This window comes from Podarcis melisellensis (assembly GCF_964234715.1).
Source record: "Podarcis melisellensis genome assembly, chromosome: 12".
In the NCBI taxonomy this organism is placed as follows: Eukaryota; Metazoa; Chordata; class Lepidosauria; order Squamata; family Lacertidae; genus Podarcis; species Podarcis melisellensis.
In genome coordinates this window covers 49,127,897-49,147,070 of record NC_138544.1, presented here as the reverse complement: position 1 = coordinate 49,147,070, position 19,174 = coordinate 49,127,897, and the positions used below count along the sequence as shown (strand labels likewise).

The 19,174-nt window shown below is 43.2% G+C and overlaps 1 protein-coding gene across 7 annotated transcripts in view; it reads left to right on the top strand.

Moving 5' to 3' along the window:
* DPP6 (dipeptidyl peptidase like 6) overlaps window positions 1-19,174 on the top strand; it is a 492,205-nt gene that overhangs the window by 392,585 nt on the left and 80,446 nt on the right. For all 7 annotated transcript variants that reach the window (XR_014173292.1, XR_014173293.1, XR_014173294.1 and 4 more), the window contains exons 6-7: window positions 882-934; window positions 16,208-16,289. Coding sequence is in view for 1 of the 7 variants with exons in the window: in XM_081931638.1 (XP_081787764.1) it covers window positions 882-934; window positions 16,208-16,289 (135 nt within the window). In the remaining 6 variants the exon portion in view is untranslated. The remainder of the gene's footprint in view (window positions 1-881; window positions 935-16,207; window positions 16,290-19,174) is intronic.

Below are 19,174 nucleotides of genomic sequence, written 5' to 3'. Positions count from 1 at the left end.
TACTCTGTTGTTCTTTGCTGCCTGGGCTCCCTTGGGAGGAAGGGTGAGAGAGATACTTAAAAAACAAAAGCAGCAACAACAACAACAACAACAACAGAGCGAGGGGTTCTTCTAAAGCAATAAGCCTCTTAGAAGGACCTGTCTTCCATCTGAATAACTCAGTAAGAGTGAGCAACCTGGTTGTCATTTGCTGGTTTACACTTCTCTCCCCAGCTTCCTTTAATTTTTATTTCATCCTTGCAGGACTCCCAGAATTCAGTTCCTGGGGTCAAGAGATTTTGCTTTTTTGACTTGCTGTAAGTTGGTAGCCCTGATAATAAACAGTGAGATCAAGCCTCCAGTTCAGAAGCAAGGCTTAAGCAAATAAACTCTCACATCCCAGCTGGAAAAGGGCACCACGACTTTCTCTCCTGTGCTAGCAGATGTAATGCCTGGGCATATTTACAGTGGGATAGAACAGAGTGATGGACTGTTTGCCTGTCATAGCTGTGCACCCTGCCTCTGCCGGACCAAGGTGTCCTCATTAAAGCTTGTTCCAAATTTAGCTATTGCTAGGAGCATGTACCCCTAGCATAATCAAAGGCCCTGTATCCACAGGGATGACAGAGAGCATCTGGAGTGATAGGACTCGCCAAACGTTCTAATAAGGTGTGAGGTGGAAAGAATACACAGCCGCGCTAGGTGAATTAATTCTCTCTCCCTCTCTATGACAGAACGAAATTGGTTTTTGTATCTCCCCACCCACCCCGCTTTGCAAATGCAATTAAGCACAAAACAAATACCAGGTATTTCCACATCCTAGAGCTGTAGCGATAACAGAATCTTGACACTTTACATTACTAATCCCCGTTTTTTTCTCTCACTTTAATTTCATTCTGCAGACGTATCAGCATTCGTATACAGCTTTTTATGTCCTCCGAAAACTGCCTGATGGGTAAGTGATATGATGTGGTACCTGGGGTTTCTGCAGATCAGGAGAGCTGCTGGGAAGCGAACCGCCCTAAGCAATGTGGGCTTGTGTCCCAGTGCTTTAACCATTAAACACTGGCAGAGGCTATAATGGAATAAGGGCCTTTCCTTGAAAAGGGAACACAATGAATCTCAGCATTGAACGGCATGATCCAATAGTGAGCAGCAAAGTGTTGCACTGATGCCAGCTCCACCCACGTCCCTTTCTTCATCCCTCATTTTAGAATAGTGAGAGAAACCTGCTGGATCAGACCAAAGGTCCATCTACTCCAACATCCTGCCTCCTGTTGGAAGCCCACACTCAGGACCCAAGCATAATAACTCTCTTCTGCTGTTATTCCTGAGCAACTGTATTCAGTGCCTCTAATTCCAGCGGTTGCATATAGCCATCATGACTATAGCCTTATCCTCCATGAATTTGTCTATTACTCTTTCAAAGCTATCCAAGCTAAAGGCCATGATCACATATTTTGGAAGCAAGTTCCACAAACTCATTATGTGCTTTGTGAAGAAACGTTTCCTTTTGGCTGTTCTGAAGTTTTGGAACAAAGGTCTTCTGAGTCATCCTCATGTTGCAGCATTCTACTCGCGTAAAAGAAGGATTCACATCCTTTTGAACTTAATGTCCAGTCGTTTGTTGGGCCTGATCTTCTGCACTTCTTCTCTGCATATGCCTGCTTTGCCAAGAGTGTGTCTCACGATGCAGTTACACAATTCCGCTAGCTGACGTGTTGCCACAGAATAACATCTTAGGTGAAACGCCACCTCGTGCATTGGTTACTGACCTGTTTTTGATTTGCACAGGGGCTGTAACAACAGGATCACATAGTAATATGATTTGGGGCTGGTGCAGCTAGTGGAAAGAGATTTCTTTCTGAAAACAGATGTCCAGAGGCTTATCACATCCCAAAAAAGCCCTTCAGAATAGTATTAATTTAGAACAATTAGCTTGCAGCGTGGACACACACTGAATCATTTGCACATCTGATTCAATCCTTCCGTTTGCGTGAGCATCAACCTTGAAAATATAGTTTTAGTTTTACTTATTATCTACTTTATTAAAATATTTTTTAACCACCCTTCATTGGCTTTGGCCCCAAAGCACCTAAAGGTACATCTCTTCCATGATAGACCTTCTAGGGTGTTAAGATATGCAAGGAGGAAGAGGTAGACCTTAAAAGTACCATGCAATGCAGCATGGAAGGACCTTTTCTGTGTTGGCCCCACACATTTTGTTGGTGGTCCAAGATGCACCTTTTTGTATTCAGCTTTTGGTTGAAGGATGAGTTTAGGGCATCAATCCCTCTGCATTGTTGCTCATGGTCTTTCTTGCTGTGTGGTTGATACAAACTAATTGATGGATTAGTGTTCTTGTGCACAAATTGGCTTATTTGCTGTTTTTAGCCGTGTGTAACCAGCCCTGAGACAGCATGGCAAAGGATGAACTATAAATGCATATAAATAAATATTTAAAATGTCAGGTGGTATACAAAATAAGACAAAAAAAGTCAGATCACCATAAAATATAATCAGAACATCTTTAAAAGGCAGAAAATCACAACAGGAATGGCTAAACAACTAAAATAGCCAATGATAACAAAGGGCAAGGTGGTCCACAGTTTTGACGTTATATCAGAGAAGGCACTCTATCTCTCATTGACTTGTAGAAAAACCTCCCCAGCAGATTTTTAGCACATTGGCAGCCTGCTGCTCTACCAACTATATGGTTCCAAGCTGTTTAGGTCTTCAAAGCTATTTATTTATTTATACCCGCCCATCTGGCTGGGTTTCCCTAGCCACTCTAGGCCACTTCCAACAAAAGATTAAAAATACATTAAAACATCAGTCATTAAAAACTTCCCTGAACCTTCAGATGTCTTCTAATCATCAGATAGTTGTTTATTTATTTGACATCTGATGGGAGGGCGTTCCACAGGGTGGGCGCCACCACCAAGAAGTCCCTCTGCCTGGTTCCCTGTAACTTTGCTTCTCGCAGTGAGGGAACTGCCAGAAGGCCCTCGGCGCTGGGTTGAATGATGGGGTTTTAGACGCTCCTTCAGGTATACTGGACCGAGGCCATTTAGGGCTTTAAAGGTCAGCACCAACAGAAGTCAGCACCTTGAACTGGATCCACAAGCAAATAACCAGCGCAGTTAAGACTTACTTGTTGGTTTCCCTGTTATATGGTGGCACAATGATTACTTGTTGGTTACTGATTGCAAAGTTCAGCAAATGGGAATCCTTGTCCCAAGAGAGAGAGAGAGTGATTTCAGTAGTTGGTTTTTTGTTTTTGTTTTAAAAAAAGGAGAAATCTAATTCTTTGTGACTGACATACAGTAAATTAGATTCAACATTTCAAACAGCAGCCTATTCTTCCCTGCTGTGAGGGCTTTTTAGATCAGAGCCGTAGTTCACTGTACACTGCAACTCACTGATCTGTTGTTAGATCAGATCTGTGTTCCCTGGATTTCTATTGTATTCTATTGGATTTCTTTCTATCAAAAGACGTTTTGTAAGCATGGGTTGGTCTGTAGATGGAGTGAGTCCCTCCCCCCCCCTTTTTCGGGGTGTCCCAGTGAAGTTGATCGATCAGGAAAGTGGGGGCTGTTCTTCAGGCAATACACCCAAATTATGGAATGCTTTCCCTGGAAATACGCTAGGTGTCAACTTTTTTTACATTCTTGCACAATGCTAGGACTTTCTGCCCAGACATTTATGAAACGTTAACCCACTGGTAGGTTTTAACCTTTCATATTAAATTTGCATTTTCCTCTTATTTATTTTATTTTAAAAAATGGAGTGTTGTTGCTATTTCAGGTATTGTAACCTGCCCCTGAGACCTTTTAATATAGGGAAGCGTAGAAATACTCACTTCTGCAAGGTTAGGATAGCTCTTTCAACTATCAGTCAAAACAGCAAAATGAAATACCCATGTTTGGAAGTGACATTATGTCTAGTTGTGTTGTTTGCATCTGCTGGTATGCAGAGGGTTTTGCCAAGCCATGGGTTGATCCTTCACATTCCGGTGGATGCTTACAATAGTTTTGCTGCAGGCTGATGTGGTTAGAAGTCTGCATAATCTGGATTTTCAGCCTGCCCAGAGTGGGTGGGGTACCAATAATAAGGTGATTATTATTATTATTTCCTTCATGGCTGCCACTTGCTGATATGCTCGTGGCATTGGGCCCCATATCCCTTGCCACACTTGTTTCAACGCTGACTCAACCTCACCTGCCATTACAGCCACTCCATTCCCTTCTCACTCTGCTGTCCATCTCAAGGGCCGATTGACACAATAAACAGAATCATGTGATAAGCCCATTCTTCTGTTTGAGTTGTTAGCAACTGCCATTATGTTATAATAATAAATACCATATTTTTTGCTCTATAAGACTCACTTTTTCCCTGCTAAAAAGTAAGGGGAAATGTGTGTGCGTCTTATGGAGCGAATGCAGGCTGCGCAGCTATCCCTGAAGCCAAAACAGCAAGAGGGATTGCTGCTTTCACTGTGCAGCGATCCCTCTTGCTGTTCTGGCTTCTGAGATTCAGAATTTTTTTTTCTTGTTTTTCTCCTCCAAAAACTAGGTGCGTCTTGTGGTCTGGTGTGTCTTATAGAGCGAAAAATACGTTATGTTCCTTGTACATTGAGGCCACAGGCCGCAAGAACTATATATTTCATGTTTCCTTCCTCCATGGGAGAAACCTCCCTGAATTGTGGTGGTGGGAATGAGGGAGGCAGAAGGTTGAAAGAAGTTGTTTTTAAAAAACCATTCAGATCCAGGGTTTAACTTTCTTCATATTTAGATCTTCCCAGTTGTGTTGCTTGAGTTGGTTCATCTCATCTGCCATTGTTAGTTTATAATTTGTGCTTAGGAACATAGGATGCCATCCTACTAAGTCATCCTCACAGTAGACCTATTGACACCAATGGGTCGAAATGGCTTAAACCTATTGGTCCCAATGGAACTACTCTACATGTAACTAATGTTGAATATCGCCCATAGAAAACTGCCTTATTCCAGGTCAGACTGTTTGTCTGTCTAGTTCAGTGTTGCAGTGAGTCTCTATAGCAGAACTGCCCAGTCTGAAGTCCAGACGTTCTTGGACTCCATCTCCTATATTGTTCAGCCATTGACCATACTGGTTGGTGCTGATGGGAGACGGGGTCCAAAACTGCCTGGAGGGCCCTGTGTTGGCTATCCCTGCTCTGTAGCCTCTTGCAGAGGTCTTTCCCATCACTTCCTAACTGGTCTTTTAAATTGATGATACCCAGAAGCTTCAGCACTCAAATAATGTCTTTCGCCACTGAGCTACAGTCCCTCACTTGAAGATACAGTGGTACCTCGGGTTAAGTACTTAATTCGTTCTGGAGGTCCATTCTTAACCTGAAACTGTTCTTAACCTGAAGCACCACTTTAGCTAATGGGGCTTCCTGCTGCCGCTGCACCACCGCTGCACAATTTCTGTTCTCATCCTGAAGCAAAGTTCTTAACCCGAGGTACTATTTCTGGGTTAGCGGAGTCTGTAACCTGAAGCGTATGTAACCTGAAGCGTATGTAACCCGAGGTACCACTGTATAGGGATTTTATAAAATCTTAAGAAAATTCTGTGTGCTGCAAACTGCCTTTCACATTCCTAGAATCAGTTTAGCTTGTGTCATTTTATTAAAAAAAAATTGATAAATGGTTAAGGTTTGTGAATTTAAGCCATTATACAGTTTATTTATGCTGCTAGAGAACCAAATATCCACTGTCTTCCCTGTCATGCATCATAGAGCTCTGATTCCTTTTTGCTGGCTGTGCCTCTATCCGCAAACCCTATCATTCATATTATCTCTGAGAGCTTTCCAGCATTTTGAGTGGAACCTTAAGGTTCGAGCCACCATTATCCAGAAGAACACCTTTCATTATTCTTATTTTGCAAAGGGATGGTCCATTAATGCCCTTGTTTTCAGCGGCAGGTGTTCAAATTAGGGGCTTATTAGCACAGCAAAAAACCTCCAGACTCCCGTGTCCATCTTCTCATTTGCTTTTCCCACCCTTTCAGTCCATAATATTGTGGATTAAGTTCATGCTGCACTAGGCTGCCATCTAGTGGGTTCTCTTATTTCTGTAACGTGAGGTGCTGTCTTGCTGCTCCACAAAGCAATTCACACAAAATGTGGTGTTCTTCTTAACGCCAGATTCCAGTTGTACTGTCCTGTGCTATGCTTCTGAGTTATGGAGAATCTAAATTTTAGGACAAGGATCCTTGTGTAGCTCTCTGTTTGGCTGCACAACAGACTGCACATCATTTATTATTGTTATTATTTCTTTTATATGTATTATTTCATATGCAAACAGTCTTTCCAATGAGAGCGTTACATTCAGCTTTACTCCATCATAATGGTGTTGTACAGAATCCTGTGGTTCATTTTCTTTTAGCGTGGCAGGTTATCATAGTGTTCTTCTGCTGGCATTATAAAATGGAACTGAAGAGGATAGAAAGCCCTGATCATTTCCCCATTTCCCATCCAGCCTCTTGCAAGCATCTTGAAGGCCTAGTGACTCAGTGCAAATTAACAGACTCTGGCACATAACCAGATGAAAACCAGACTCCCTTTCAATACATTCTTTTTTTTGGTGGAGTGGTTACTCTGTGCCACTTGAGTACAGCAGCAGCAACAACAACAACAAGCATGATCATTGTTACCATAAAATCATAGAGTTCAAAGGGACCTTAGAGGTCCTCCAATCGAACCCCTGTCCATGGTGCCTGCCGAAGAAAGCTCATCACTTCCCATGCAATCAGCAGTTTGTTGTTGTTTAGTCATTTAGTTGTGTCCGACTCTTTGTGACCCCATGGACCAGAGCATGCCGGGCACTTCTGTCTTCCACTGCCTCCCGCAGTTTGGTCAGACTCATTTGTAGCTTCGAGAACACTGTCCAACCATCTCGTCCTCCGTTGTCCCCTTCTCCTTGTGCCCTCCATCTTTCCCAACACCAGGGTCTTTTCCAGGGAGTCTTCTCTACTCATGAGGTGGCCAAAGTATTGGAGCCTCAGCTTCAGGATCTGTCCTTCCAGTGAGCACTCAGGGCTGATTTCCTTAAGAATGGAGAGGTTTGATCTTCTTGCAGTCCATGGGACTCTCAAGAGTCTCCCCCAACACCATAATTCAAAAGCATCAATTCTTCGGCGATCAGCCTTCTTTATGGTCCAGCTCAGTTTGTACTTCCCTACAAATGGTTTTAGTCACGCTCTCTTGAGCAACAGATAACTAGCCTGCTCCAACTTTTGCAGTGACAGCCCTTTGGATCTTTGCAATCAAATCAGCACTCATTGTTTTTGCCAAGGATGCCAAATAAAATATTGAGGGGGCAGGTAAGCCCCACCCCACATAATCAGTTGTATCACCCATACCATTTGAATCGCAATGCCCATCAACTTTGGGGGGCAGACCTCTCAAATATTTTACTGGAGGGGCCAAAGGGACCTCAAAGTTGGCTCCTATGGTTTCTATGATGAATACCCCTCAACTTCAGTAGTCTTATGGGGAGGCAACAGCATTCAATAATAAATGGGGCAGAACAGCCAGTTTAACAATAGTAACGCAACTCCACAATGCAGAATAAAAGCACCAGAGTAATCAATAAGTATGATGTAATGAATTGCATGCAAAGCAGAGAATTCCGGATGACAGAAGCAGGCGAGGCAAATGAGAGAGGTGGTTGCAGATGTATCCAGAGTGCAAATGGAGCCTGGAAGATTTAGGAAAGTTGTCAGGCACTTTCGCTTCCTTTGCCGTGGTTTTATATTTAACAAGTGATCTATATAATGTGGTGAATTAGAGGTGCATAGAAAGCCCACAGTAGACACAAAGTCTATCGGACTTCTTTGCTTTCATTCGTTGCTGAATCCATTATATTTCCGCAGAGCCGAAAGGACAGAATTATACGGGGGCCTCCAGACAATGTATTTCTATCAGAGCATTGCTAAATGTGCCCCAGCTGCAACAAAACATGTCTCTCCCATATTGGTCTCTACAGCCACAGCAGGCACTGTAACTCTCCAGTGCTTGGACTTCACCCCTGAAGGCACATTCCTCCATTGTCTCTGGAGACAGATGAATGCCAGCAACAACAACTAAATGTGGATGACAGAATAATAATACGAAGATGAGTTAAGAAACAAATAATGCACTTATGTTCTTCACATACAAAAGCTTCCAACTTTACTCAACTCCAGGAACATCTGGGATTGTCTCCTTTTCTGAAACTCTGAAGAGCTGCTGCCGGCCAGTGTAGGAGGACACTGTTACTAGATGGTCCATCTCTGTAGAAGGCAGCTTTCTATGCACTGTTTCAACCCAATCATTCCTTTCCTTTTTAAATTACTCTGTTAATGAAGAAGGAAGGTAAGAATAATTAGGAAGAGGCACTCCAGGCTAATTATGCAGAGCCATCATTTATTTAATGAGGCGCAATCTTCAGTACTAGAAAGAAAGAAACTGGAGCACAAACAGAGCCAGATCAAGGAATATGGTGCAGACTCAGCCTCTTCCACCTTCAGTCTTGCACAAAAAACAGCACATATTTTTACATTCATCTGGCTGTGCCCTATTGGAGTTACCCAGCAATGCATTTGCTGCCTTGTAAATGTTTGATTTGCTGCTATGCTTCTGGACGATTAAATTCAAAGTAGTAAAGCTTAGATTCGGACTCTCCAGCTCCATGCTAGTTAAGGTTTGTGCAGAAATTGATTGCCAATAGTTCTTTGCAAGACAATCCTTTTATACCAGTTTGGTCTGGATATCTTTTGTGTTCCACAAAACACAAAAGTGTCAGAGAGTTCACTTCCTCCCAGTAGTGGCCAAAATTCATCTGTATCTCACAAATCAGGCATTGTTGACAAAACCCATCTAAACTCAATAGGTAACCCCCAGCCCACCCATGTTTAAACATCTGGATTGCCAGTTATTCCTGCAGCAACTGAATGCTAGAACATGCTGCTGGAGATAGCAGTGATCCCTCTCGGCATGTGGCTATGAAGCCTAGAAAACCAAGTGGCCTGCAAAATCTGTACAATATTTAATGCCTCTTAGAGCTCTTTCCTTCTAAGTGGTTCATTTTATCATTCGGTTGCTTTCAGCTTCTTGCCTTCCCCTTGGTGGATAAGGCGTAGCTTATAGCAGCTGAGTCAGAAGCTGAATTAGAGAAGCCAAATGAGGAATATGATGCCACCATCTCTTATAGGAAAGGGAATCTTATCTCTGTCTACAGAACATTTTTGGGATGCCAAAGTTATCTACGCTGCAAAACTTGCAGCCCTGATCAATGATTCTGTGTCATCCAGACTGGATTACTGTAACTCCCTATTGTTCACCAGCCCTTGCCAGATTTTTAAATTGCTTCCAGAATTTTTCAAGGAATAGAAGTCTGCCAGCGTAGTATCCCCAGTGGACAAACACTGGCTCCTGCTGTGATCTGAACCTTGCAAGTTGCATAGCAAGCTTGTACATGCTTTAGGACACCAGGCAGCATACTCTTTGAGGACACCTTGACCGATGCATCAATACCATCATGAAAGAAGCAAAAATGGCCACAAACACCCTCTATGATCCTGGGTGAACGTGCATTATGAAAACATTGCTGTGGTCTAAAATTCTCTTTTACCTCTGGAAGACTGTTTTTCCATTGCAGCTATTCTGTGACTGACACTGGCTTATTTCATTATCTCCATCAAGTTGTTGTTGTTGTTAAGAGGTGCATCTTCAGCATCCATGGAAAGCAGTATAATGAAGAAGCTAAACCAGGCTTCCTCAACCTCAGCCCTCCAGATGTTTTGAGACTACAATTCCCATCATCCCTGACCACTGGTCCTGCTAGCTAGGGATCATGGGAGTTGTAGGCCAAAAACATCTGGAGGGCTGAGGTTCAGAAAGCCTGAGCTAGACACAACTCGGTGGGGAGAGAATTCCACAACTTAAGGGTTGCCACTGGGAGCGCCCATTCCTGTTATCCCACCCCCCAACTTTCTGGGGTTGGAAGAACTACCAAGTGCTGATCTTAACATCTGGTAGGGTCTGTAGGAAAGGAGGAGATCTTTCACATATTTGGGACCTAAGTCATTTGGGGGATATTTGGGATCTAAGTCAACTAGGACTTTAAACACTAACATGATCGCCTTGAATTTGACCTGGAAACAAACAGGCAGTCAATGCAGCTGCTTTAGAACCGTGGCCAAGTCATCTCTGTCCAAAAAGGAGCCAGGAAAGAGCACTGCTGTGCTCAGGTGTTGCTTGTGGGTTTCCTGTAGGCATCTGGTTGGACATTGCGAGAACAGGATGCTGGGTTACATGGGCCTTTGGGCTGAGGCAGCAGGGCTCTCCTTACATTCTTAGGAACCCATCTCTTGCCTAAACAAACACATAGGGAATATTACCTTTTTTGTTGTTGTTGTTTAGTCATTTAGTCGTGTCTGACTCTTCGTGAGCCCATGGACCAGAGCATGCCAGGCACTCCTGTCTTCCACTGCCTCCTGCAGTTTGGTCAAACTCATGCTGGTAGCTTCGAGAACACTGTCCAACCATCTCGTCCTCTGTCGTCCCCTTCTACTTGTGCCCTCAATTTGTCCCAACATCAGGGTCTTTTCCACTGAGTCTTCTCTTCTCATGAGGTGGCCAAAGAATTGGAGCCTCAGTTTCAGGATCTGTCCTTCCAGTGAGCACTCAGGGCTGATTTCCTTAAGAATGGAGAAGCTTTGATCTTCTTGCAGTCCATGGAACTCTCAAGAGTCTCCTCCAGCACCATAATTCAAAAGCATCAATTCTTCAGCAGTCAGCCTTCTTTATGGTCCAGCTCTCACTTCCATACAACACTACTGGGAAAACCATAGCTTTAACTATACGGACCTCATCATCATCATCACCACCACCACCACCTTCCCTTGTTCTACATACTAATAATTGCACGTTGTGTATCAAAGTTCAAGTTATACAGGGGGCATATCATCCTGTCAGGGAGATTTTCTCCCAGTTATAAAACCCTCTGTTAGAATTCAGAATGCCATTCATTCTCTGAGACACAGTTTCAGAGACTGTGGGTTTTTTTGATTATCCGTTCAGGTAAGCTCTACAGTTCCTGTGCTTTTTCTTTCTCCTTGTACTTCTGTGTATCTGCTGGGAAGTGCTTCTCATCCTGTCATTTTTCTCCTTTCCTCATTTGCAAGTGTTGAAGTAAACAAATCATGTTTTTTTTTTGTTTTTTTTTAACAAGGCCTTTTCTTTCTGTCAAAGTGTCTTGGTGCCTTCTGGAAGCTTATGTTTTTCTCAACACTCACTAGCCTGCCACTAACATTAATTGGTTTCTACACTGCCCTCCTTTTTTGGCCATTATATTGGGACATTTCATTTCAGCCCCAGTTCCAATGCAGTTGAGAGACTGCAAAGCAGAGACAATCACCTGTGAGTTAAACCAGGCAAGAAACAACTCCAAGTGCATAGGGTAGAGACTCCATGTTCCATACCTTCCAACTTCTGATGAAGGGCAGTTGGATGCACAAGGAATTAATGGAACAGCAATGAGCCAGTTTGGCATATTTGACATATTCTTTGCAGGACGGTGGGGGAACTGAACCAACCCATATTGGCTAAGGCACTACAAACAGTGATTATATCACATGCAGTTATCCCAATGAGCAGAAAACTGAGCAGCAGCCTGCTAGAATTCAGCATGCCAACTTGATGGACACCCAGTCCCTACTGAATGAATCCCATTAACTGATTGACTCATATATAGGATTTTGGATTTCAGTCTATATCTTTAAATTTTAATTTTGCAAAATGTTACATATGCATCCATATACTTCATTGTCTTTGTCGTGCACCTGATAAACCATTCATCAAATCAATGCATAGACTTGAAGAAACCCAATTCTAAGCACATTTGCTCAGAAGTAAGGCATATATGCATTCAGTGAGACTTACTCTCAAACAAATATGCGTAAGACTGCAGCCTTGGTCATCTTCATGGTGCCTCAGGACTGCAACAGCAGATTAGAGTGTTGAGTGCTCCCCTTCCTGGACAGTCCATTGCAAGGATTGCTGTCAGGGCAGGATTCTGAGGCAGAGGTCCAGCAGAATGAACAGAGGGGTCCCCAGTCACCGCAGGGTTGGTTTTATTTTTATTTTTTGTTTGTTTTGCAGAAGCAAGCAATGATCACCCTAATTCAATGACAAAGATGTTTCCAACTACCTCCTAACCATTAGCTCTTATCAGCCATTAAACAGCAATATACTTAACCGCTTTAACAACTTGTTATCTCAAACAAAACACTGTAACTCTTGCCTTCCCTGTTAATTGATATCACTTGCAAAAATTAAGAGAGAATGTAAATAAACCCTTGACTGATCTTCCGTGCCTGCTGACTTCCATAGAGAAGTCAGCACATCTTCTGGGTGAAGATTATATGTGAAGCTCACACCTTTTGCACAGTGACAAGAGTAATTATACTCAAAATATCATGGCAGAAATGAAGTGAATGGAAGCCAAATTAATTAACTGAACCCTGGCTGAGCAGTTAAATACTGAAAATAATAAATGATCTGGAACACGTGAGAAAAATGAATGAGATTGTTGGAAACATGGATCTGCGTTCCATGATACAGTGGCATTTCAAGACCACCTTCCAAATGCTTGTTGATGTGCCTATGTTCTACAAATAAGACCACAAGGGAAGACTCAGAGAAACAATAGAAGAATGTTTATTGAGTTAAATTTAATTCTTAGAGAATACTAAGGTCAGAACCAAGAGACAAAAGGTTCAGCAGGTCTTAGCCTCCACATTCAGTTGGACTCAAGCTCTCATCACCCCCAGCCAGTATGGCCAAGTGGTCAGGGATGATGAGAGTTGTAGACCCCAAAAAACAGCTGGAGGGCAGAGGAAGGTTGGAGAGACTCCTCCACAATACATGACAATCCATTTCATGACTTCCATGACTTAGAGCAAGCCCTGATCTCGGTAAGGATTGTTGACTCTGGGTTCAGTTCAACCTCTGAGTCACCTCTCAGATGAATAGGTATTTTGAAAGAGCAGCACAAGGGGAAGCTGCTCTGAGGAAGGAGCTGGGGCTTGACAGTAACTCAGATCTCTTAAGTTAATTCATGGCTAAAGGCTTAGACTCAAGCCTTCTTGAATGAAAGAAGAAGAAGCAGGATTAGAAAGCATTGTAGATGGTATCTCATTAGCCCAGGGACAGGGAACCTATGGTTTTGCAGGTGCAGTTGGACTTTGCAACTCCCATCAGTCCCAGTTAGCATAGGTTCCCTAACCTTGCATTAAGAAAGAATAGTAATTTTCCAGGTGTTGAAATTGGTACAATAAAGAAAAATGTTCATTGTTACACAGGCTTACCCTAACATCAGCCTGGTCACATTGTTTCTGCAGGTTTTTCTAATGCTTGAAAAATAAGATTCCCTTACTGAGATTGACCAGAGGCACAATGAATTGCTGTGTACATCAAGAGTAACAATAGTTCTTCTCCTATGAACTTTCAACTCCGTTGAAAACTTTTTTCTGCCTCTAGCCTTTCCAGCTTGTCTAATCATAAATTGAAAAGGAATCGCTCCAGTTTTAAAAAATGAGACCAATAAACCATTGTTACCTGCAGTGATACTGAGCCAGGCATCACTTGGCAATGTATTATTCACCTGAATGCTGCAATATTATATTTCTCCCTCATCTATTGTTGTTTGCAAAGTCACTGTAGATTTTGGAAGCAAGCCAGAAATGTTTTGCAGACTTGCTTCATCCACAGGCATCAGAAAATTAACCAGAAGGTAGATCAAAAGCTAGAATTATTTCTCATCTTTAAAAATAGATAACAGAGAGTGACGGGGGAGAAAGAGGAAGGGGAAACAAAGTTTTTAAAAGCAGCAGAACTTGTATATGGCAGTTACAAAAGGGGGAGCCTTCATTCATCTGTGTTATGTTACCCCTTATCCGTTATCAAAGCAGGTTTGTGCTTCAGATTCTCCTAGTAATAGAATCTCACTCTCCTGAAAGATGATGCAGTGAATGGAACTGACAGGGCCTGTCTGTTATGTGCTCTGGATGATTGCTTATAATTGGGACTGTGGCTTCTTGATGCTACATTCGTTCCCTGAAGCTTTAGTTACAAGCCTTAAGTAAAGTGTACAATCTGTTGATTTGGAAAATGGCAGCAAATGGGGGATAGGAGGTGTAACGTAACATTTTCTGAGCAAGATGGAAAATGCTTGCCCAAATATTTTTATTAGGCAAGAGAAGGTCACGTGTTCAGAAAGCCTGTTGAAGATTTTGGGGTGGGTTGTTGTTGTGGTTTTCTGCCCTCTACTAGGGTCACTACCATGTGTCCTACTTTACAGTCCTCTTTTCTTGAAAGACAGTCAAAGGACAGCCGTCTGTCTGAAGGTGTCCTCTGTCCAGTCCAAGTTGGCTTGGAAGGTACAGAACCATAAAAAGCTCACAGCTTCAAAAGTCAGCAGAATATGTGTGGTATTTCTACACATAATTTTCTCAAATGTGTTTGAAAGGATGAACAATTCCTTTATGGTAGCTGATTCTAAACAGCAGCAGGACAAATGTGGGGTGTCTCCCATGATGCTAGGTAGATATTTCATAGCCGATTTTAATGAAAATATATGGAGAGCTGCATATTTGCAAGCTTTATGCTGACTAAAGCATGGAAATGTAGAAGGAAGTCTGCTCGGAATTTGCAAATTCATGAGGTCTGTGTGGGTACCTAAGGGAAGTGGATCTAACTCTCTTTTATGTCTACAAGGCAACTTTTTCTGACACAACTATTTCATTCTCTCTGCACAGCATGATCTTCATTTAGATATGTTAGAATAGTTTTTAATTTAACTGATAACCTGGTGTTGTGTGCAGTCCTTTGCTGATTACAGGGAAACCTCCCACTTGCCTGCAATAGAGTTGGCAATATGAGCATCTAGTGCAGTTGTAATGCACGCTGGAAGTTTTTTCAGGAATAAAGCCTTAATTCCCCCTCTGTGGATGAAGTGACTGGTTCAAATGAGAGCAGCCTCTTAAAAAGGGACAATGAAGTAGAAGCAGGGTATAATTTTACTGTCCCTGTTTTTGTGCCTTAAATTCCCCCCATTGCTTCACCTTCTTGGTAGGAAAAGCTTGCCTGAATTTGTATGTGTTGCCAGCAGCAATAAAAATTAGCATCCTTGGATGGAGGTCTGTCTGTGTGTGTGTTTGTGTGTGTGTGTTCCTTCCCTTCTCCTAAGCACAGTTATAATCACAGCTTGTTCTACATTAACACCGTTTAGGGGGTGAACACATGGCTTGAGATTGCTAGCATCAGTTGCTACAGAGTGGGCTGTCACGGTGCATTACTTACTATCTCTGTTTTATCCCTTTCAACCGAGTTGACATACTGAGAAAATGGGCTAAGTGTACAGGAAGAGAGTGGCATATGGTTTCACCTCTGTCTCGCCCAACCTGCCACCCAAGTGACTGCGCTAACACAAAGCTGTTGCTACATGCGACAGACAAACCATGGCAGACTTAAGACTGGTATCCACATACCTGAGGCTAAACCTCATTGAACGCAGTGGGACTCCCTTCTCATAGGCATGCATATAATTTCACTGTCCCATCCGTATAATCTGCAAGCCTTTTGAAACAGCATAGTTTGCCCTTTCTGTGCAAAAACATTATGCCTGCCACATGGGTAGCTCAGATGGTTACAGCATGGTTTTGATAATGCCAGGGTTGCAGGTTTGATTCCTGTATGAGATAGCTGCATATTCCTGCATTGCAGGGGGTTAGACAAGAAATTCACACTAAAACGCTGGATTTTTTTTCATGAGAATTTTTTTTGGGGGGGGGGATATCACAAATTACTGCACAGATTTGGAGAACTGAATCTATGACTGGAATAATGTGAAACCGAGAGAACCAAAACTGGCACACCCTCCCATCCCTACTCCTAACACAACACACCTTGCTGCATTGTAATCAACATCATGGAAGCCAGAAGGAAAAGTGTTTGCAAGTTTGTGGCGATAAATGCAGGGAAGGGGTTGTCCGCTGCTAAAAGTGGGGTGGTCAAGAGGGCTCTTTGGACACACGCAACCTCTCGGAGATAAACCGTAAAGCAACGTTTTGGATACTGGCTCTTGTAAAATTTGATCCCAGGTATTAATGCAGCTGAAATTCTTACTTCTCCCTTTTCTTTCCCTTTTATCTACAGGGAACCTCAAAATTTGTATCCTCCCGAAGTTAGCAACACAAAGCTTCAATATGCAGGATGGGGACCCAAAGGCCAACAGCTGGTAAGGAAACCTTTTGCAAGTGGCTGTTTCGTTACAAATTCATTTGCACCAATGTGAACTGCAGCTGTCAAGCAGGAAGTTGGGTATCTGCACACAGTACATCATGTAAAATGAGAAGCAGCACTGAGATGTGGATTAGGCCAAACCTGGCTCTGCTTCTCCAGTTGTAAAATGGAAGTCATGGAGCTGTTTGTGAAGTTTATCAAGAATGGGGTGGCAAACACACCTTTTGAGCTGCGGGAGCATTTATGTGATTAAAAACAATGCACGCATATAAAAATTCCTCTGCTAGATAAAATCAGAGGTCTGCCTAGTCCCAGCAGCAGCCAGCCAGAGGCTTCTGGGAAGCCCTACAAATAAGGCCACGAAGGCAAGAGCCTTCCCTGTTGTTTGTACTCCAGTAACGAGTATTCAGAGGTAGAGTGCCCCTGAAACTGGAGGTTCAGGGATAATGAAAATGACATAGCAATAAGAGCCTTTTGCATTACAGTAAACAAATTAAAGCACATACTATTTCTATGCATTCCAGAGTCCACAGCTGGACAATACCTTGATAAGGGACAACCAAAATGTCAGGAAAGTGAGCAAGGTTTTTATTTCACTGTTGCTCACTATTTTGTGCCATTTGTGGTTGGTTCTAATAAAAGGAACCTGCTTCCGACTGAGGCAGACCATCCCTCCTCCTATCTCAGTATTGTCTGCACTGATTGACAGTGGCTCTCCAGGCACAGGGGTCAGCAAACTTTTTCAGCAGGGGGCTGGTCTACTGTCCCTCAGACCTTGTGGGGGCTGGTCTATATTTTTTTCTAAGGGATGAACAAATTCCTATGCCCCACAAATAACCCAGAGATGCATTTTAAATTAAAGGACACATTCTACTCATGTAAAAACACGCTGATTCCCAGACCATCCGCAGGCTGGATTTAGAAGGTGATTGGGCCGGATCCAGCCCCCGGGCCTTAGTTTGCCTACCCATTCGCCAGGGTTTCAGGCTGGCTTCTCTCCCAGCCATACCTGAAAATTCTGGGAACTGAATTTGGGTCCTTCTGGATGTGAAGCAGATGCTCTGTCTCTGAGCTACATCCCTTCCCCAAAGTAGGTATTGCACAACTCTGAATTTCAGGGGCTTTCTCGTGGAGTAGCACAGATTCCTCATCTTTTTACGTGCCTTGAATAATTTCGAAACAGGCCCTCTTCATGCAGACCAAGCAAGCAGTTTCACCGCTGATAGAAGCATGGGGTGGGGAAGTCTCTGTCTTGCACAGGAGGCAGGGATGGAGAGAAGAGAGAGAGAGGGAGGGAGGGAGGGAAATGCGGATGGCTCAGTCTGCTCCTTTGAGGATGCTCCGTGATGCTGCCAGTCTTGTGCATTGAGCTTCCCCACAGCTCTTGTCGGTTTCCTTTTGCTCTTCGCGATCATTGGATTAACACCGTGTCACATGACGCAGCTGTGCATAAAATAAAGCACTCCTGCAATAACCAGAGACTGCCTTCGGGAGCTCTTGAAGGAGTTAGGAGGGAGAAAATGATTTACTACTATTATTCAGTTCTTTAATTGGCTTGTTTGTTTTTGCTTTCTACGAACGGAGTGCATCAGTCTTGTGCATTAGTTGGGCACGCAGGAAGTCCTATCTGGGTCCCTCCTCCACCAGCAGTTCAGATGGAAACAACTGTACAAACTATAAGCTGGAATAAGCTCTGTGGGGAGAGTGTTCTCCTTTTATTCTGCACAGTACCTGCTTTGGGAAGGAATAAGCCTCAGTTTCCAATTTGGTGCTTAGGGCAGGCAATAGAATGATACACCATGGATGTAGACAGCTCAGAGTTTGGATTTGATATCCCGCCTTTCACTCCCCTTCAGGAGTCTCAAAGTGGCTAACATTCTCCTTTCCCTTCCTCCCCCACAACAAACACTCTGTGAGGCGAGTGGGGCTGAGAGACTTCAAAGAAGTGTGACTGGCCCAAGGTCACCCAGCAGCTGCATGTGGAGGAGCGGAGGCGCGAACCCGGTTCCCCAGATTACGAGACTACCGCTCTTAACCACTACACCACACTGGCTCTCATCAACCAATCCTGCATGTATCCCTTTCTGTCCTTACTGACTGCTGTGAACACAGCAGGTGCTGCCAGTGTTTACTTAAGGCGCTGACATACAAATAGTTCGCGTTCAGTGAAAATTTTCAATCTTTCCTTGCCTGCTTTGGAAACAATGGGTGTTCTAGAAGATTCTGAGATAGTACTCATTGTCCAGGTCTTTTGAGAATGTACCCTGTAACACAGCCAATGCTCACTCGTGGCTCCATATTGCACACAAGCAAACCATCCTAGTGGTGTAGTAGTAAAACTGCTAGCATATTTGCAAAGCTAAGCAGGATCTGGTATGGTTTCAGATTGGATGGGGTACCACCTTTTGAGATTCCTGGAGGTTGGACTAGATAACTCTCAGGGTCTCTTCAAATACTTCTATGATTCTGTGATCATGCTTGCATATTCCACCAGTGGTAATTGTGAACAAGCCTACTTGAGGAAAGTTTATTCCCTGTAACTGAGCTTCTCATAGATAAATCCCTAATTTGGCATGGTAGGGATTCAATTAAGTTTGCATATAAAGGTGTACCTACCAAATTCATCTTTTCCCAAAACAATACACAAATTGACGCACCTAGTTTTTGGAGGAGGAAAACAAGAAAAAAATATATTCTGAATCTCAGAAGCCAGAACAGCAAGAGGGATCTCTGTGCAGTGAAAGCAGCAATCCCTCTTGCTGTTCTGGCTTCCGGGATAGCTGTGCAGCCTGCATTCACTCCATAAGACGCACACACATTTCCCCTTACTTTTTAGGAGGGGAAAAGTGAGTCTTACACAGCAAAAAATACGGTATTTTG